The sequence below is a fragment of the Aulonocara stuartgranti genome, assembly GCF_965226115.1.
Source record: "Aulonocara stuartgranti genome assembly, chromosome: 11".
NCBI lineage: Eukaryota > Metazoa > Chordata > Actinopteri > Cichliformes > Cichlidae > Aulonocara > Aulonocara stuartgranti.
This window is the reverse complement of record NC_138947.1, coordinates 7,553,814-7,573,961: the sequence shown is the minus strand read 5'-3', so window position 1 is coordinate 7,573,961 and position 20,148 is coordinate 7,553,814. Positions and strand designations below refer to the sequence as shown.

The following is a 20,148-nucleotide window of genomic DNA, read 5'->3' as shown; positions in this document are numbered from 1 at the left end:
AACTGTTTTCTTGGCTGCCTGATTTTTGAAACAGTCTCTGCATTCCTTGGCTTAAGTTTTAGGCTGAAATCTAATAAGCATCTGCTGCCAAAATGGCATGTGCGTTACTGTTCCTGGCAGATGAACAAGAGCAGAGACCAGACTCCTTTAGTAATCTTCAGACACTCAAGTATGTAGAAAATGGTTTTTACCCTCCATTAAGTGTGGGTGTCAGTCCAAACAGTGTACACAGACCCACAGACATGAGCAGAGAGCTGAGCACTGTGACCACAGCAGCCAGAGCAAGGCCCCACTTAGATTTCACCATGTCGATCTTACCTGCAAGGAAGAAAAAGATGATATGTTGAGGACTTCACACTAACCAGCTGTACAACTATTCAAATCCTCAGCCAGACCTTGTCTTAAATCAAATGATGGTGATCATGTAGAGAAGGCGTTTAAGCATTTCCAAAATTACATTTCTAGATGGCAGGTGATGACACTGAACACTAGGCTTGCTGATAAAATATGCAGGGGTTATGAAATGAAACTGTACAGGCTATCCATTTCTCAAACTTGCAGGTTTTCTTTGAAATGACAATTCTGAAAATGACTACACTGTAAAATAAAACAGCAGCTGCATATTGTTGTAACAGATGTTTGTTCAATTACAGTTTTCCAAGGCAGCCTCAAGTGTACACTCTGATTTTCCAGACTGGAAGGAGAGGTCTTTCTCAGAAGGGAACAGATAGCAAAACAATGGTGAGACAAATAACTGAACTTTCTGACCCCGATGTATCAAAAATAAGAATGAAACTTAAACAGACTCAACATAAGAAAGAAAGCTCCGTTTTATTATCGGAGCAAAGAAACATCGTGGACCCTTCTGACCTCTCAGCTTTCCTCGAACCTCAGGAGAACAGAAATAAAGACTGTGTGCTTCATCTTTCTCACACATTCTTTCCACTGTCTAATGCTGCACAGACCCCGTTTCATATCACACGTCCCAAATAAAATTCCCTTCTTTTTACGGTTTAATGTGAATTTCATGAAGAATTTTTCCTTAAACTGTACTTTGCGCAGCACCACTTCACTGTCTGAGACACTAGCAGCCCAGTCTGCTCTGACGTGTAATCAAAGTTTCTTCACTTTTCAGTTGGCATAAAAGTCAGGCAATGTTGGTTACTATGCTAAAAAAAAACAAACAAAAAAACCAAAACAAAAAACCCCTATGAAAAATGCTAAAAATCTGAATCATAGAAAAGCGACATGCTAAATATTTCTCTGGTGGTCAAAATTACAGCACAGCCATTTATTCAACATCTCTGAATGGTTACATTTTCAGAGGATATCAGCATTTTACTAGCAAAGTGAAAAATTGTGTTTGCATTGATTGTAATGGGTTTTGTGTGTGTGATTTCTTGCTTGTTTCACTGTTTAACAACAAATATTGTGTTACTGAGAATTCAAAACAGCATGAACGTGCCAAGAGCAGGAAAGATGTGCTAACAACAAACATCAAGGTATTTCTCTGAAGCTTTGGAGATACTGACATCAAAATAAAACCTTACACTTGTGTTTACCTCATGTTTTCTGTGATCACAAGGTGTTCCGGTATTATTATAGAATATTATGGCTCTCTTTTGGGTTCATTAAGAAACATTACCGTAATTGTCGGGCTATAAGCCGCTACTTTTTGCACAAGCTTTGAACCCTGCGGCTTTTAGTCAGGTGCGGCTTTTCTATGGATTGTCCGTGATTTTTGTCATATCGTAAGACGATTTGTTTTGTTTGTTCCGCTGTTGTATGGCACTACGTTGCCTGGCGGAAGGATCGGGGTTCAAGAGTGGTATGTTAGTCACATGTCCGTCCGCCAGGCAACGTAGTGCCGTACGAAGTAGCGCGAAAAACAAACTTCAAAGTAGCGCTACGCGTTCAGCGGGAGGCGTGGATGATGAGCGGCGATAAACTTGCGAAAAGCAAGTTATGCCCAACTCCACCGGTGGAATCTGACAGCGTGGAAAAGTGTGAAAACATCCACGATCACCAACGGATTTTGAAGGGCTGGACTGATGATGGAGAGGAGGACACCGCCACGGCCCTTCTGAGGGTGTTCGACTCTGACACTGACAACGAAGGAGAGAAGCTGAGAGTGGATGACGAAGCCATCCTGAGCCTGTTCGTTTCCGACACTGGAGGAGAGGACTTTGGTGGTTTTAGTGCGCAGGAAGAAGAGAAAGATGGTGGTGAATGACTGACTTTTCTTCTTGTTAAAGCCGTGTCACTGCACCTGAGCCTAAAAGGTAGTCCGAATCTATTTTTCTGGTGTGCTGTAGGTTACTGTTATGTACTACATGTGCAAATATGTACCCATAACTTGTTTTTCAAAATATTAATAAAAGGGGTGTGTCTCCAAACAGCCATCTCTTTCCTGACAATTCCTAAATGTTTGGTTTTGATTTAAAGAAAATAATTCTTTGTAAAGAAAATCCTTAGTTAAAGTCTATTAAAATGTTTGTGAACTCTAAAATGTATACTTTAAAATACAATTGTTTATAAAAAAGTGTTAAATGCAAAGGAGACACATTGTGTATATTTATTTAAGAACCACAGTTAAATTAACACAGTTAACCACATGGTAAATGGCTTTACTGAAGTGTATTTTGTTATTTCATCTGTCTTCTGTGTAATTTATCTGAATGGTTAATGAAATGTTCTTTATTTTTGTGTTGAAAGGTTTTTTACCTGCTGCTACCTACCAGCTATCAAACTAGTTGGTCTAAATAAAGTTGAGTGAAATTCAAAGTCTGGTCTTTTTCAAGTGTGGACACCTCACAGTCAGAGGAACACTTGACAGTGCACATTCTCTTACATATGATAAGTCAACATTGAAACACCTGCGGCTTTTGGTCAGGTGCGGCTAATGTATGTACAAAACAGGATTTTCCCCTGATTTTAGCTTGTGTGGCTAATATTCAGGTGCGCTTTGTAGTCCGGGAAATACGGTAGTCTCATTGAATAATTATCTAAATTATTATACTGCAATTACAAGTGCATATCAGGAGCCAAATGTGAGTAATTTAACCACCTTGCAGGTGAAAATTCATTTGAGTACTTGGACGGTGTGTGTGTCTGTGTGCACGAGTGTGTGTGTTTGTTCCCTGAGCTAATGTTTGTGCTGGCAAGCTGCCGATGGTTTGGTGGCTGCATTCTTACAGCGGTGTGCAATGTTCCCATGTGAGGATTATCCCTGCAGCAGACAGGGACAACCTTGGCACCCAAACACTTGTGCACACAAAAGGGCACAGCACGTTTTGCCCTCATTCTCTGGCACTTTTCTGTTTTAACTATGGTGAGGTGTGCAAACAAGTGGTAGTGGTGGGGGGAGTCGAGATGTTTGAACATGCACCGAGTACAAAGCAGATTTAAAGGGAGTTGGACTAACGTGTAGAGAAGTAGATGTAGGCAAAAAGAATGATGTATGTGGTGACGAGCGGGATGAGTTCAGCAATGCCGATCTCCTCCTTGAAGTGGACGTGAACCATGTGGTCATCTCTGAGGGTGCAGTTGGCGGATGGGTGAAGCTGCTTCAGCCGGGCCCGTAGGCTGCCTAGGAACCTGGACACACAAATAACAATTAATCATCGTCACATGGAGTAACAAACTTCATCACTCCATTTTAAATTTTGAGAAACAGACACTTTGCCTTGAGGGACAGATGCCATTAATCCAAGGAGAAGACAGTTCTGACTATTTATGCCGTTCTATTGAAAAAGTGAAATACAATAAAATGCAAAACCTAAGTCACAGACTCCTACTCTGTTCAGGCTCCAGAGTTAGTTTGTAGATCTCAGTTTCAGTTAGTTTCCAGAGTTGGTTTGTTCTTTTAGTTTAGTTTTTAATGCATAGAAACATAGTTTGACCGTGGGCAAGCCCAGAACAGACAGACGATACAACAGAAAACACTTTCCAAAAGACACTTGACTCAAAGTCATGGAAACATCCCAGTCTCACGCTCCTCAAGCTTCTTCTCTGAAAATTTTAGTAAACTACAAAAGATTGAAATTTTTCCAATTTAGTTCCATTAGTAAAATATATATTTCTTAAGTGTAGTTTGTAATTATTATTTTTTTATTTCTGTTTACCGATTTTAACTCTATTAGTTTAAAGTTTAAGGAAGTGTGTATTTTGTGTCTTAAGCTTTTTCTAAAGCAGCATTACCGTCCAAGAGTCAGAGTTAGAGATGACAAAAATATGAAACGAGAAAAAAAACAAAAAACTAAATTTTCCAGTGACATCCCTTAAAACTAAATTTAAATAGAACTGGCTTTTAGTTTACTGTTCTATTGCCTTTGTAACTCACCTTGCATCATAACTGGATAGAACTACAGTGATTGTGTAGGTCACCACCCTCTTCCTGTTGTAGTGACTGACCCCCGAGTACTTCACAGGAACCCCGAACAGCAAGTCTAAAACACACACAGTAAACATCTTCATGTAAATAGACTCTTCATATTCTAGTAACAGACCATCTTTTTACAGATCACTTTAGGTTGACCACTGGTTATTTATTAGTTACCAGCCAAACATTCTCAAAGCCCTTAGGTCTGTGTCAGAACAGATACAGTTACCACTTCTTTATGAGAATGAAAAGAAAAGAGAAGTTTTAGAGCAGTTTTAGGCTTAGAAAGCTTTGTGGGAATCTGCTGTTGTCACCAAGTTCTTTTGATCTTAGTCACAACACAAGGAAACATCTTAGTGATCAGGAGCACACGTGAAAGCAGGGAAAAAAACAACAACCCCCCCCCCCCCCCCCCCAAAACCCTAAGTGACAACATCCTGGTTTCAATAATGAAGTTAAACGACAACTTGAAGCTCACTCGAAAAGCAAATCAATCCATCAGCTCTGGTCTCAGACATGAGGGTGAAGTTATAAAGGAGTAAATAAGTTCAGGAACCAAAATGGCAACTGCTATAAAACTAAAAACTAAGCCATTAGAATGCAAGCCTGGAACACAATCACTAAACTCAGATCCATCCAGACGTTCACAAAATGACCTCAAAATACATTCATCCTCACTGACTGCCATCTCTCATAGTTATATATTTTACACTGGGTACCTGGTGGAGTTTGGGGCTCCCCTGCCCTGCAAGAGCAGCTGAAATATAATCCCCAATGTAACCAGGCTGACAAGCCTCGAGTCAGCTCAGTGTGAACAAGCACATCAGTCTAACTTTATCTGACAGCCAAGCTGTCCCTGACTATATCTTTAATATCTCTTGAAGTGGCAGATGTGGCAAAATGCTGAAGGGGAAACTTGGTTCACTATGTCAGTGGGTAGCATTTTAAAAGAATTCAATAAGTTCCCAAGGAATGAAACTGCTTGTTCTCTGTCAATACGAAAGCCTCTTAGTTGGCTGATACAACTAATCCCCTGCTCACTACTACCGACAATTACTCATGCTGAATGATGGCAGACTACTTTCAACAAGGCAGTCAGAGTATAACACATTCTTTTCCCCTGCACTTTAACAGACTATACAACAGGCACGAGGTACTCAATATGGTGACCACCAATGTCAGTTTGTGACAGACTTGATTTAAAAATGCCTGTAGTTCAGAATGAATTAGTCATCTCATGGATCATTGCATGGCAAAAAGCAATAACACAGGCCAGACTGGAGCTTTCAGATTTTGTCAAAATAAAAAAAAAAATGCTCCCACACCTACTGACAGGCGTGAGAACATTTCGGACACAATGACAATGTCCTATTGTATTACGATTTGTTAATTACTTAATACATCGATTTTCACAAGGACCAGTTAAGGAAGCACTGAAGCTCTAATCTTGGGCACGCTTCAGGATGACACCACATGCTCTGCGGACGGTGACAGAGACTTTGTCTGAACACATTCACTTAACCACTCCTTGGCAGGGTACGCAGTGATCACACAAGTCACACAGTTGGTTACAGTAACAATTATTAGAATGTGAGTAGAACCTCAAAAGGAAAAATGTCCAAGGGCTTTTTCTGAGTAGAATATGGTAGCAGACCAAACTGAGTTATATTTATGTACTCGCTTGTTGATCAAAGGTCTGTCAAGGGAATGGTTTGTTAGCAGCCCTGTACACAGAACCTACTGCACACACACGAGGGGAGGCCACTACTGAATCAGATCTTTCCAAATTACTACCTCGCAATGTCGCTGAGGTGTGCAAGCCTTTCGGTTCATGTTTCTGGATGGTCTTGAGGGGGTCGGGGTCCGAGTCAAACAGCTCCCGTTGGTTCTGCCAGTAGTTGCCAGGAGAAACAAGAAGGCAGCCATGCTCTGGCAGCACCGACTGCATCCGCCGTAACCCTGGAAACAGATCTGTCACCTGGAGACACAAAGACTCCAGACTGCGAATGCCGGAGCTGACAAGACAAGAACGAGACAGCGGTAAAGACAAGAGAAGAGGAGGTGTGACAGAAGACGAGGAAATCAATGCAGTACAGCTCACGGATACCAAATGCTCCTGGAATAAATGAGATTTAAATAAACTAATAAAGTATTGAACAGCAATAAATCGTTAATGTAAAAATAGTTAAACAAGTATTTAATTGAAACCAGAAGCACAAAAGCAAAGCAAACTGTTCTGGGAACTATCATTGATACAGTAGATTAGTCAAACAGAACAAACCATAAACTTTGTAGTTTACAACAGATCAATAACTCAAGGTCATTGATGTTTATCTCCCCCCCCCCTTGGACTAAATTCAAAGAAGCTTTTGGTTCACAGCTTTCCTTCCACAGCCCTCTGCTCTAGTCTTTCCTTATACTTAGACTACACTTCATAATGTAGTATTTTTTCATTGTGTTACTGCAAATTTACCACCGTCACATATCAGTGCACCCAAGCTTACCTGTCGGAGTGAACATGGTTGCGGATCTCTTCCAGCAGATTGAAGACTCGACCAAGAGGCGACCGAAAGACATCCACCGGCACCAGGCTGTTGTCCCATGGAGACACTGCTGCCTTCACCAACACCTGCTGGATGTAGGCGACCGGAGGACCCCGGTACTAGGGCAAACATGTAGGCAACTTATTAAGAAACAGATTGTGATTAAGTACAATGAACCAGCTACTACTGCTGACTGATTTTAATATTAGTATTTAATATTAACTAAAAAGGTATTCTTTGTTTCTTATTCCCCTTGTTACAGCAAATTAAAACTAGTGTTGACAAATCGTGTGAGCCACTGTTTTACTATTTATGAGCCTCCAGCTTTGCCCAGCCATCATTTTTGAATATTCAAGCCTAAGATTAAAATGTATTTCAGGTTTGAATGCCAAAGCTTAAACACATCCTAAGGAAATAAAACAAAAGTGATAGTCAGAAACAGTACAGAAATACAGAATCTTATAGATTTCATGTTTTTTCTCCTACCCAGTCAGGGCGCTCTCCAAAGTCACCCTGAGGCTCATGGAAAGGAACGCTGTAGTCTCGAAGCCCTGTGGTGAACTCCACAGGACCCGTCCCAGGCAGGGGGAGCCTCAATAACGGATAGCTAGCAGGAAGAGAATGTGGGGGGGGGGTTCACATGTCAAACAATAGGAACAAAGGAATTTAGTTCAACTTATATTTATGCATCTACATCCTTTTGTTCATTCATTAATAAATGGAAAAGACATTCTCACTGTAACGCAAACCCACATGCATGCTTTCAAAGAAAGCAGCAGACAGCTATACGCTACAGACCAATGAAGCCACCACGATAACGGTGAGCGCTTCCCTGTGATGCATGTTGCAACACTTCTGAGTAGATGAAACCAGCACCTCTGGCTTTTCCTGCCAGATTAAGTTTCATGCGCAACCCAGAGAGACCCGCTCCCTAGTTCTCCTGGAAATGGGCAGGTCTTCAAGAAAAACTTCATCTGAGAACCAAACCACTCCCTTCTTTCCTTCCTTCTCTGCATGTGTCTATATGTAGAGGAAGCACGTTCAGTTTGAAATGATAGTGTTGAGCAACCCTGAAAAATACCTGAAAGACTGAGCTGGTGGTGGCAACAGAGGTGGATGGAATAAAGCTTTTAAAAGACTCTCTGAAGTGTTTTGGATGTATGCCCACTGTCTTGGTGCTTACTTAAAATGGAAAAAAAGTCATCACAAAATTATCAAAGGAAGTCAATTCCTTCTTTAAAAAAAAAAAAAAAAAAAAAAAAAAAAAAAAAACCCACAAACTACATTTTTATTTTTTTCTTATGCCTAAATTATGTCAAATTCAGCCAAAAGTAATCAAATGTGCCTTCATCAGCTTTATAATAGGGATTTTAGCAGAGCACCTCAAGCTTCCCACTCAGGCTACAACTAACAACTAATTTTATTCTCAATTAACGCAATGCTGACTTTCTGAATTCGTTGATTTTGTCAAAAACAAGAAAAACACTGATACACCTCCATTTGTTAGCATAACCTTAATCTAAGGTCGTGTTGTAGTTGATAAATAGTCCAAAAGTCAAAATAGTTTTAATGTCAAAGAAATGCATCAAATTCTCACATGAGAGAATGTAAAAGAAATTAAATATTTATATTAAAAATAAATCATGATTTAATTATCAAAAGCAGCTGCTGACAAATTGTTCACTTTTAATTAAACTAAGCTGTAGCTGTGCTGCCCACATGGCTGTCGTCAAGGCCGCTGAGGATAAAACAAAGTAAGAATTCATCTAATAAAAATGGGCTCTCTCCTAATGAGGTCAAGCCTGGAGAAAATTAAGTGCTCCCCAAACATCACCATCACACTTTTTTTCTTTTTTCTATAAAAAAAAAAAAAAAAAAAATGACACAATACAGCCTTCAGCAGTTGAGCTGTACCCCAGTTTAGCAGTATAAATAAAGTTACGTTTTAATTTTTGATGATGTACATCTTTAGCTGGAAAAGGAAAAGTGGTCTGACAGAGGTTCAGAAATCTCAGCAGCTGATGAAGGATCAATTGGGTCACTGGTACCTTTGTATCCAGACAGCTTATATGAACATATTGTACTCTAATACAAATATCAATTCTTGTCTTTTCGATGGAAACCTCTGCCTGCTTTTCGCTGTGCCTCACCTCCCTCTCCCTCATGCCTCCTCCACTCTCCTAGGTCACTGTACCTCCACAAAGGCCTCTTTTGTGCCGAGCCAGCCCCCCTCCTGACAAGCAGATGGAGGGACAGGCATCCCATTCTCACAGGGCCACTTTCTCACAGCCCTCTGCTCTAGCCCTGCCTTAACATCCCCGTTGTCCAGCTCTTTTCTTTCATTTTACCCCGGGTGGTAGTCAGTCGCCCATTTGGTCAGCACCCCTGCTGTAAGTTGCAGCAAGGACAGCACGCTGCAGGTGCATGTGTGCGTTTCTGATTGTTTTACAATGCCTTTACTTACAAAGCCTGTCAAACTCTGACCCATGTCCTCTCTTTTGAGGAGTGATTTAGCAAGAGGAGATATGTGCGTGAGTTCAGTGAATGTTTGTGTCATCATGTCAGCAGGAGGCTGTTGTGTGTGTACAGATGGCCAGTTAAACTGAGCTGAACTGGCCAACTGAGTTTTCCCCTCTGAAGTCACTTTCTCCATCTGTCTGTTTCTGTAAAGTGGATGACAAGATTTCCTCTCATCTTTTAACAGAATTGGTACTAAAAGGAGGTCATCATGTCCACAGGTTCTTGCAAAACAGTCTGCTGTACTGTTTAGTAGATTTTGACTGGACTAGGGCTGCCACAAACGATTATTTTGATAGTCGACTAGTCACCGATTATTTTTGCGATAAGTCAACGAATCAGATCGCGCATCCATTGGAAGTAAAACGTACAGCTTATTGCACCAGCATGCATCTGCTCTTATATAACTATCATTAGCTTACAGCTTTAAGTGTTTAAGGTATGTGCTAACTAAAAATAAAGATGCAGATTGCAGATTGTTTCGGTGGAGTTTAATAAACTCAGCCGTCTGCTCCTTGCTATCTAAAATATAACAGGACACCGGAGTATATTCTCGAGCATCTCACACTTCTGATAATCAGTTGTCTGCTTGACGTTTATTAAGCTGTGTAAAAACTATAACTTTAATCTCAGCCAAACTGATTTACTGAGGAACAAATAAAATACTAAAAAAAAAAAAAAAAAAAAAAAATCACATTTTAAGTTACCTAAGTGACTTTTATATCATGTTTAACCTGAGTAGCGAAAGACGGCGGTGGGTTTGAAAATGATTTGCCGGGAGTCCGGTGTTCTCACCAGCTCTAGTGAGCCTTGCCCCGTTCAGTCCGTTATTACGCTCTTAAAATCCTACTACTTATTCCTGCATCTTTCGGGATCTTACAAAGCTTCAAACGATGCGTCAACTATTAAATTAGTCGTCGACGTAATCGTGACTAGTCGACTAATCGTGGCAGCCCTGGACAATGTTTCAAAAGCAGTTTTCTGAACCCTGCATAGGTGGTCAACTAGCTGGTCACAGTACAACTGTTCAACACAACCACACTCTCTGGGAAGGTAAAAAGTGAATCTGAGGAGGGGGAAGGTGTATCTTAATAAGGAATAAGAGGGAGCATAATCAGACAGTTTCACCATTAACGTACTTGGTTGTATACAAGAACAAGAACACGAGTAGATGCTCCACAATGAACTCATCAGTATAATACGTAGGTGTAAATGCCAGCTTGTCAGTTTTTCAAAGTTAAAAAGAAATCCATATTACTGAAACTGTTCCCTGCATGCTCAAATTACTTATATTACACTCAATACCTACCAGCAGGTGAGGATGCTGGCCGAGGTGAAGAGGATGATGGGTACTGGATAGGAGGCACACAGCAGCCCGTGGCGGTAGAAGGCCGCTGAAATCTTCTCTCTCAGCTGCTCGCGCAGCGTCATCTTGGTGGGCTTGGTCAACTCCCGGCCATTGGGAAGAACTGGGCGGCCGAGGACAGTTCGCCGCGGGGCATCCAGGGACCTACGAGTGCAAGCGAGTCAATAGATTCACCGAATGAATATTTAATTTCACACATTTTAAAGCCAAAACTCGTGGGATGATTTTGACTATAAAATTATTCATTTTAAAACTTTTAATCCAGAGGGGAATCTGGTATAATAATTAAGTCATTTAATGATTTTCTAGGGGGAAAAAATGTCTTATATACTCCTATGAGATCTGAGAGTTCAGAGAAAGGGGAAGGGACAAGGGGAAGACTTTATATTTAAGACTAAACTTGTTATGGAGATTCATCAGACATAGTGAAACTGAGTGAAATCCTGTTTTATAACTGATAAATAATTATTTGCATACATAAGACATATTTCCTTTTCAGACATATAACATTTGACATCCAAAATTACAATACTTTTTTTTTTACTTCAATATTTTAGTCTAAGAAAAGCATAAATTCCTTCCAGAGAAAATAGATTGTACTTTTAAATATTGAGATTGCATTATTTAGACTGATTGGATGCAGTGTCAGCAATCTTATAAAGATGTATTACAAAAGCAACAGTTTTCATATTTTTAAATAACTGGCACAGTTGTCACTGTTTAGACGTAAGCACATGTGGAACAAAATAGCAGCACAGAGGCAAGTTTTATAAATATTGTCATCCCTCTCTTATCAGGCCAAATCGTGTAGTGCATCTCCACAGACTAACACACAGAAACAGAGGTCAGCTCTGTTACTGAGAAGCTCTGTCCTGGAAAACTAATTTGTTACACACATCTTGTGGTGCCATTCTTACTGCTAACTAAAGGCACAGTGTGGTTTTTTTCGTTCAAACCAGCTCATACTGTGGTCACATGCTGCATAGCACTTAAACACACGACTCATTCAGTAGCCCAAAAGGTGTGGACACATTCCCCACGGTGGAAAATATCCAACTGTGGTACAGCAGTGAAACATACATGCTTTACTGGTCACACCTGGGGAAAATTACAACCTCCACGTTCCCTGAAACAACTGTTTCTCAGAAATTTCCTGTAAAGTTACATTTAGATAATAATGCACAGGAGGATATGATGGTGAAAATGGAAGAGGGTAATGTTTAACTATTTAAAGAAATAAAAAAATAAAATAATAATAACAACACAGGTACTGAAGAGCTATTTGTAGAAGACGAATTCATTAAGTCATTAATCATTAGTCACCACCTAAATATCTTTCGACCTTTGGACAGAGAAAGCAATTGGAACACATATCTGACTGCTGGACTTCTTAGCAGTCTTCCAACATGAATCATCCTTTGAACCAGTCCTAATATTTCCATAGCTATAAACAGAACAAAATGCTTTTCATACAACAGGATGCCCCGAAACTCTGAATACAACAGTCCTGTATACTCATTATTGATGCTAATGAATTCTAGTAGCTGAACTTTTAGGTAACTTTGATGATCCCAATTTATCCAGCCATGGTACAGCACACATACTATGTGCCATATGGTATAAAGGAAACAGCTAAAGGAAACCAGCAAACTTGTTTAGCTATTTCCATCGATTGAAATTTAAAAGTTAGATAGTTGTGTAGACCACATTCTTTCATCCATATTATAGGAACTGAAGAATTGTTCTCGGGCATAGGTGCACATTTTATACACATTATATGAGTATCGACAGAGATATGTACAAGTACACAAAAAATATTTTTAACTGACACCATGCACTGATAATTTGTCGATCAACCAACAGGTTAACATACTCTTAACTCTGATTGGCATCATAATCTCTGGTTTCCATTCTATACAATAATAATCACAATCATGACAACGTCCGGAAATTGACCATCGTTCAAATAAAGAAATGTTAATGTTAGGATGATGTAAACTGCCAGACTAACTGCTGAGTTTGATGTGACTTATCTGAATTCAACATTTGATTTCTCCAGCCTGACCCCCTTAACATGACTCTGTGCTTGAACACGGATGTCAACTCAGGTGGAAAAACTGAACTCTTTGACGTAAACGTGGTTCACTTAACAACAAACGCAATCACCAAATTGGCCTCCAATCGCAGTTCTCGTTTCCCTGTTTACTCAGTCGGCACGTTCAGAGCTGCCTATCAGTGTAAACACTGCTCTATTAAAAATATTTAACTGGGTTTCCTGGCACACATACAGCAGCTGGATTTGTTCAGTATCTTAATCCACCCGCTCTCACCTCAGCTTCTAAAATCATGTCAATAAGCAGCATGAAACTGTTAACCAAACAGTGTTGTTAGACAAGTTAGACTGTTCTAAGAGCATACCTGCCGATGGGAGACCAGTTTATCTCTCTGGCTTGCACCCGCTGAAGTCCCCTGAAAGCAGAAACGGTGGGTTTTTTTAGCTTTACGTGCGCTTTGTGGTTAACACAGTGCTCCCTCCTCGACTCAGACAGACTGTGTAATTGCTCCGCTTGTCCCCCCGAGAACAGCGGAAACATTCCCCGGGAGGAATTTGCCTCAGGAGTCTCTTGATCTGCTGTTATAAATACTCCATACAGTAAACACAGCAATGTCCTAGTAACCTTGCACAATAGGTGCAGCAAACGTTAAAGGCAGATTTTGAAGTAATGACTTTCTGCTCTCAACCTGGTCCTGGTTCCAGGGGCCATCTTGCCAGGGAAAATTTTCAATGAATGCCTCCATCTCTCAGTTGTTTGTCCAGCAGGGTAAGTGGGTGTAGCTGTAAGGCCCAATTTGGCAAAGGGTCAGCACCATCTCCGTCAGTGAACTAATCCCGGATTGAGCTGATCGGAAACTCAGCGAGCAGGGCTCAGGACCTGTAGCCATCCCCCATCATCTCCCTCCTCCTCTGGCCAAAGCCGGCCAGCGTACTATTATGCCAGTTACAGCAAGCCAAGACATTCACCATCTCAAAAGCATGGTGTATTTGAGAGAGGCTTGACAAGTAAAACGTAACAACTAGGGCAGATATATTAACACCAGTCACAGGTCAAGTGCTGGTAAGGAGTAGCCTTTCTCTTATCTTCAGCCATTTTTGGCAAGTGACCAGCAATTATTCAGAAATCCTATTCTGTATCACAAGATAGACGATGGTGTTCCCTAACAAACACTATGGCTGTAGTACATTAAAAACAATATATATTATATAACACAAATAATATTTCCTGACTAAGTCAGGGAAAAGTCTCAGCTGAATGAATAACCATGTGCATTTGTGAGTATGTGCTAAACAAATAATCTAACAAAGAACAGCTTGTATGCATCTTACATGAAAACTCAGCACATTTACTCACAAAACACAGCATTTCACATTGCAAGTGCAAATTCAGTTAAGGAGATCATTGTGGACCTCTTTAGTGTACCTTTCAGATTAAGACTAAGGTAAGACTTTGTCAAAAAGCACAAAGCTAAAAGACTGCTGCTATGAGAAAAATGGTGCACGGAGTTTATAGATGCAAATTATCAATAAAATTTAGAAGCGCAAAGCTTACCTCTTTTCAACACATGCCATGAATGTAAATTCCTTAAACAATATTTCCTCATAAACTGCTGCAAAAATCCAAGCACCATACCAATACCCACAAACATTCCAGCAAGCATTAAGCTGTGTCCGTTCTTTGTGGCATAATTGCATCAAAATTCAGTGACATAGTTGCATAATTCTGAGGCATGCGCCTCTGATAACTGAGGACCATTAGTCCTGCTATAATTGCAGAGAGTAGCTCAATATGGATGAGCCGACTTTTACAACCAGCGCTGATGAGAAAAGAGGGTAATGTCCTGTCAATGAGTAACCACATTTGAATAACAGATGGTGCGTAATAGGCGGTCTACTTCCTTACAAGCACCTCTCTCAAAATACAGTTTTTAAAAATGAAATATATCTTGGTTAATTGATGGACATATACTAAATTACTTGCTAAAGTCTTCTTTACGCTCTAAGGTATACTAAAGCAACCAGGGTTGTGACATAGCCATCACAAGACAATGAACAACTGCAAGAAGGATGATGCAACCCTGTTGCAATATCACCTGCTGGTAATCACAGTAATTATCAAACCAACAATCAGAAACCGGCAGGGATTAATGAATAAAATCAGAAAGTGCAGTTTAAATATGCACACGTCTTAATTTCATTTATAAAAACTAACATTAGAAAGTGCCTACCAACAAATGTCAAATTGAGCGAGAAGACACCACTCACCGAGCTGAAGCAATGATAAATTATGTTTACATGCAATTAAAAACCTCAAAGGGAACAGTTAAATCTCACCGTTTGCCCTGACAGGTTTATATTCCATATGAGAGCATCTAGCTTTATTATTAAAATGGCATGTGCAAAAAAGGCTAGCTGACAATATCCACCGCTACCTCATCATGGTTCATTAAATAACACTTAAAATGCCTTAAACATAAGAGCAGAAAACAAGTGCTGAACAAACAGCTATAATAATGATAGATCAATGTGTTTTATGTATTATGTAAAAACTTACGATGTCATGAAGCTCAGGCTAAACCTGCTAGCAAACAATTAGCTTTGCTAGCTGTAAATAAACCCGGGTCCCAATATGGACCCACGCTTTAAGCTTAAAAAAGAAACAAATTGTGACAGTTAACATACCTCAATTAACACAGCTGTCGCTTATAAAGTACCACAGATTGATTCCAACAACGGCGCATAATAGAGTAAAACTACAGGTAGCATGCTTGGTGTTAGCACGTCGTTAGAGTGCGCTCTGAGATGCTCCGGGTTCATGTGTAAGTACCACACTTAAGTTATGAGCTTATTCGAGCCCGAAGACGGCAGCTTTAACGCTACATTCATAGCAACATTGAGTAACCTACATAATAAATAATTCAACAGTTCCGGTACTTTACACTTACACGAAGCTAAGTTTCACAGCTAATGCTAGCAGTGCGCAGCTCAACTTGCCTGGACAAATTTCAGAGTCCCTCCTAATGATGCTGTTGTTGTAGTTGATGTTGTCCTCGTGGTTGAACTGGTAAGCAATCGCTCTATTCCTTCGGTTCCAGATTTTACTAAATGCTAACGCATATGCCTCCCATTAAACGCCAACATATAGACGCACCGTCTCAGCAGTTACTGGCTGTCATATCCCAATGAAACCTCTCCCCTTCGACCTCTCAACTTGCACGCTGTTACAGTGGGGACATCTAGTGGATATGATGGCGACTTTTTAGGCATCCTGTGCAAATTTAGGAACCAATTTCCTGTTTGAGTCTACGTGTCTGTGGCTTCTAGGCTAGATTATTGTAATTTATTATTATAGTGAAACTTGCTTTTATGTATGGGTCAGAGACGGTTGCACTGAAGAGACAGAAAGCAGGGCTGAAGGTGCCGGGAATAAGTACATAAGAGAGACAGATCGGGTTGTAGTCAGAGTTAGAGGGACAAGCTTGAGAAGGAGGTATAGTGGCTATATTGGACAAGGGATACTGACTATGGAGCTTCCAAGGATGAGGGAGCAAAACAGGAAGACCACAGAGAAGATTCATGGATGTAGTGAAGGAGGACAAGCAGAGGGTTGGTGTGGCAGGAGAGGACTCTAGGTATAGGGTGAGATCGAGGCAGATGATCTGCTGTGCTGAACACTAAAGGAAGTAGTCAGAAGAATTCTTATCAGGTGCCCTGATATCTTTGAAGACCTTTCAATTCATCCAAAATGCTGAAGGAATCAAGAGTACTAATATGAACAAAGGAGGCTCATAACTCTCTAATATTCTGTTCATTGACTCCCTGTTAAATCCTCGTCACTTATACAGCGCTTAATTAGGTCCATCATATTTTGAAGACCACGTAGTTCCATACTATCCCAACAGACCACTTTTCCTCACAACTACAAGTTTTAAAAATTAGGATGTGATGGAGAGCTTTCCATTTTGGGTTCAAGTGACACCCTCTCTACTTAGGTGACCACTGAGGATACTCCAGGCATTCAAGTACCACTATTAGATTGAATTAAGATTGTTTCTTCTTACTCTTTGGGCTCATTTGGGCTTTAATCATTGTTAACTATTCCCACCTGTACCTATCTCCAGGTGTCTGCCTTCAGAGGTGGATTACCTCCCTAGGTATGTTTCTGCCAGAGGATTTTTCCAGTAAAATTTGAGTTTTCTGTTTTTAAGTGCTTACTCATGAGGTAGGCTTGGTTTCTCTCCAAACATATTTTACTTGTGTTTTTCTTACAATGTAATGTACCCTGAGACAACTGTTGTTGTAAAATGTGTGCATTTAAATAAGAAAAAATGAATTCGATTTTATTATATTAACATTCATTGGCAACACGGCTCCACAAAACTGTTCTTTGAATAATACTTTTATTCATTAACAAGATTCTTTCAAACCACCAGCAATCCTGCATTCTGAGTATTTTGTTGAGTCGTCCACTGAAATCGACCAAATAATGACAACATCACGAGTCAGCATGATAATAACTCTATCCTCTGGAGATTCAGAGGTCTGGAATTGGATCACAATGTCCTTCCATCACAAGGTTTGGGATCCAGACACTGTTTGCTGACAGCAGTGACCAGCCATGGCCAATTCACCAACCACTTTGGCAGCATTTGCTATTTGCGCAACATGAAAACATAACAGTGGTTGTTCTGTTGTCACGTAAAAGAGACTAAATGTGTCTAAGGGTATAACTAGAGAACGGCGCTGGATGTCCCAGGAGCAAAGAAGGAGGCTCCTTTATCGTGGACCTTGTACTGAAAAAGCTTCTTCTGTGTGTGCTGCCCATCGCCTCGTCTCCTCCTCCAACAAACCTCCACCTGGAAAAACAACAGTGCACCTTGTGCTAAATTTGATACTGTTTAAGGACAAGAAATAGACACTAGATGGATTTTGTCAAGTACAGCTGAAATGAGATTAATAAAGTAATCAATCAACAGAAAATTAGTCAGTAATAATGTTCTTAATTACAAAAATGTTAATCACAGTTACCAAAAACAATCATTTTACCCTCTTTCTGTTCAAATATTTGTAACTCTATAACATAGAAAGCTCAAATCGATTTTGACTTGTTAACTGAATCTAAACACCTGGATAATGAGCAGATCTGTGTCTCTGATGTGTTCAGTCTGAATTAGAAAATTTGCATCCACATACACACACATACCTGACCGTGTATGTCCCTGCAGTAGCCAGTTGGGAGACCCTGTACATGAAGAGTGAGGCTGCACTGGTGGGTCAGGCCCTTGAGGAGCCACTCTGATCCCTCATCACTTCCATCATCCTCCGCTTCTTCTCCATGACAGCGTACCAGCATCACTATGTTCCCCTGCAGTGCAGACATGTTTATAAGAGTATTTGTAGAATCCACTGAGTTTAATTTGAGGAGAGGACTTTTAATGAAAGGGCATTTTGGTCTAACCTGTAGCTGAGAGCAGACTGTGGCTCTGCAGTAGTGGCTGAAGTCCAGCGCGGCTCCAGCGCTGACCCCCAGACTCAAAAGCACACTGACGTCATCCACCAGCAAAACGGGAGGACCCCACTCTTCCACCCCTTCCTCCCCACCACCATCACTGCTCACACTGGACCGCACAAACTCATACAGCCTCTGCAGGCCAACGGTAGGATCTCTGGGGACAAAGGAGGTGATGCTGTCTGACTAGTCCTAAAGTCAGTTGAGGTTTTTTTTTTTTTGTTAACATGTTTTTTTTTTTTTAAATACGTGACAATTATGCAATGAAAGTTATGAGTAAGAACAGTGGTTATACCTGAGGAAGTCCATGGCTTGACTTCCTGTTGTGGTTTCTTGAGGAATCAAAATAGATAGCGACTCCTTAAGGCCCTCTAGGAAAATCAGCTGACCCTTTTCCCTTGCCTGTGTTAAACTTACACCCTGAGAACACACATTTCACGCAAAAAAGAGGTTTTTAAAAAAATATTTGACTCCTGTTGTGTCACTAATAAAGCGTTTTAATTCTGCTGCTGATCCTTGTTTAAATAGATTTAGATCTTGAATAAGATATCATGTCTTTAATGACAGTGGCTCACTGGGGAAGGATGGAAATTGCCCTTCATGCCAGTGGTTTTGATGTTTTCTTGCAGAAAATGTTAGTTAACACTCACCAGTCTTTGACTGATTGCACTGTAGTGACTGAAGGACTGCACCAGACCCAGAAAACACACTTTGCATCGCGCTAAAACCAAAAAAACAAACAAAAAAACAGATTAAACACATTAGCTGTTAAACAGACAGCTAGAAAATGACAATACTGTGGCAAGTTACACCTCACCTCGCAGGTAGAAAGACAGGAAGTGGTGAATGAGGAAAGAGGCATCACTCTGTCTGTCAGACACTAAAATAAATTCCCCCTGTAGGATGGGCATTGTGGCACTTAATGACGCTGGATAACTTGCAGTGCACTTAAGCTCGTTACAAATACACGACTACAAGTAAAGTAGTGTTCAAAGTGAGACTGAAAATACTGCATTCCTTACCTGAGTGAAGCTGTCTGGAGTGGCGTTCAGGATGCTGTTGAGCTCTGTAAACATAGCTAACCTTGGAAGCTAAGCTAACTGTAAATAATACAAGCTAAACGGTTTCAAAGTGACACACACCAGGAGATTTTAACAGAAATTAACCGACATGTCTGTTTTGTACATATATGGGATAAAATTAAAGGCTTACGATTCTATTTTTAACAAATCAAAGATTAGAAAGCTTTTCTCCACAGTCTCTGCTTTCTGCTTGTTGTTAACGCCTGGAAATATAAACCAAAGAAGAGGTCTCACTCCGACCCTTTATCCGTGACAATCTTTTCGATCATTTTCACAATTTTTTTTATTTTGGCACATTACACTCAAGCTATAATAAAGACAAATATTAAGGCAAATCTTAATATTTGGCTTACGATCATACTAAAAATAAATTCCACTACGGGCTAGCAAACAGGAAAGCGTGGTAGCGAGTGCGCATCGTCTTCATAGACAATCTTCGTAAGCACATGGAAACTTCTTCGGCGTTGCCGTCTTAATGTCGTGTGCAAGCAGCCCCACATGCTGGTGGTACTGTGGTAATAGACGTGGTGGTAGACGCATCCCGAGTATTTCACAAAAACAGGTATATACAGGAATATATGTTAAAGTATTATTATTATTATTATTATTATTATTATTATTATTATTATTATTCCATGGTAATAGTGACCAATTTCACCTCAGAGATGCACCTGCACACTCCAGTCTTCATCTC

At 40.3% G+C, this 20,148-nt stretch overlaps 2 protein-coding genes across 10 annotated transcripts in view; both read right to left on the bottom strand.

Annotated features, from left to right (window-relative positions):
- Positions 1-17,205, bottom strand: part of scap (SREBF chaperone) — a 35,029-nt gene extending 17,824 nt beyond the window's left edge. For 2 of the 9 annotated variants that reach the window (XM_082553041.1, XM_082553043.1), the window contains exons 1-9: positions 14,416-15,345; positions 13,226-13,276; positions 10,751-10,951; positions 7,411-7,531; positions 6,886-7,043; positions 6,176-6,396; positions 4,343-4,448; positions 3,425-3,597; positions 192-318 (exon numbers count right to left, since the gene is read on the bottom strand). In XM_082553041.1, coding sequence (XP_082409167.1) covers positions 192-318; positions 3,425-3,597; positions 4,343-4,448; positions 6,176-6,396; positions 6,886-7,043; positions 7,411-7,531; positions 10,751-10,951; positions 13,226-13,276; positions 14,416-14,558 — 1,301 coding nt within the window. In that variant the 5' untranslated portion in view covers positions 14,559-15,345. The other 7 variants (XM_082553047.1, XM_082553042.1, XM_082553049.1 and 4 more) reach the window with 7 other exon arrangements.
- A 39-nt stretch (positions 17,206-17,244) lies between these two features.
- Positions 17,245-19,875, bottom strand: elp6 (elongator acetyltransferase complex subunit 6). Its single transcript, XM_082553050.1, has 7 exons — positions 19,395-19,875; positions 19,190-19,268; positions 19,023-19,093; positions 18,668-18,792; positions 18,322-18,529; positions 18,067-18,228; positions 17,245-17,719 (listed from the first exon to the last, which is right to left on the bottom strand). Exons 1-7 carry the CDS (start codon positions 19,446-19,448, stop codon positions 17,594-17,596), a joined length of 825 nt encoding a protein of 274 aa, XP_082409176.1. The 5' UTR covers positions 19,449-19,875; the 3' UTR covers positions 17,245-17,593.
- Between the last annotated feature and the right edge of the window lie 273 nt (positions 19,876-20,148).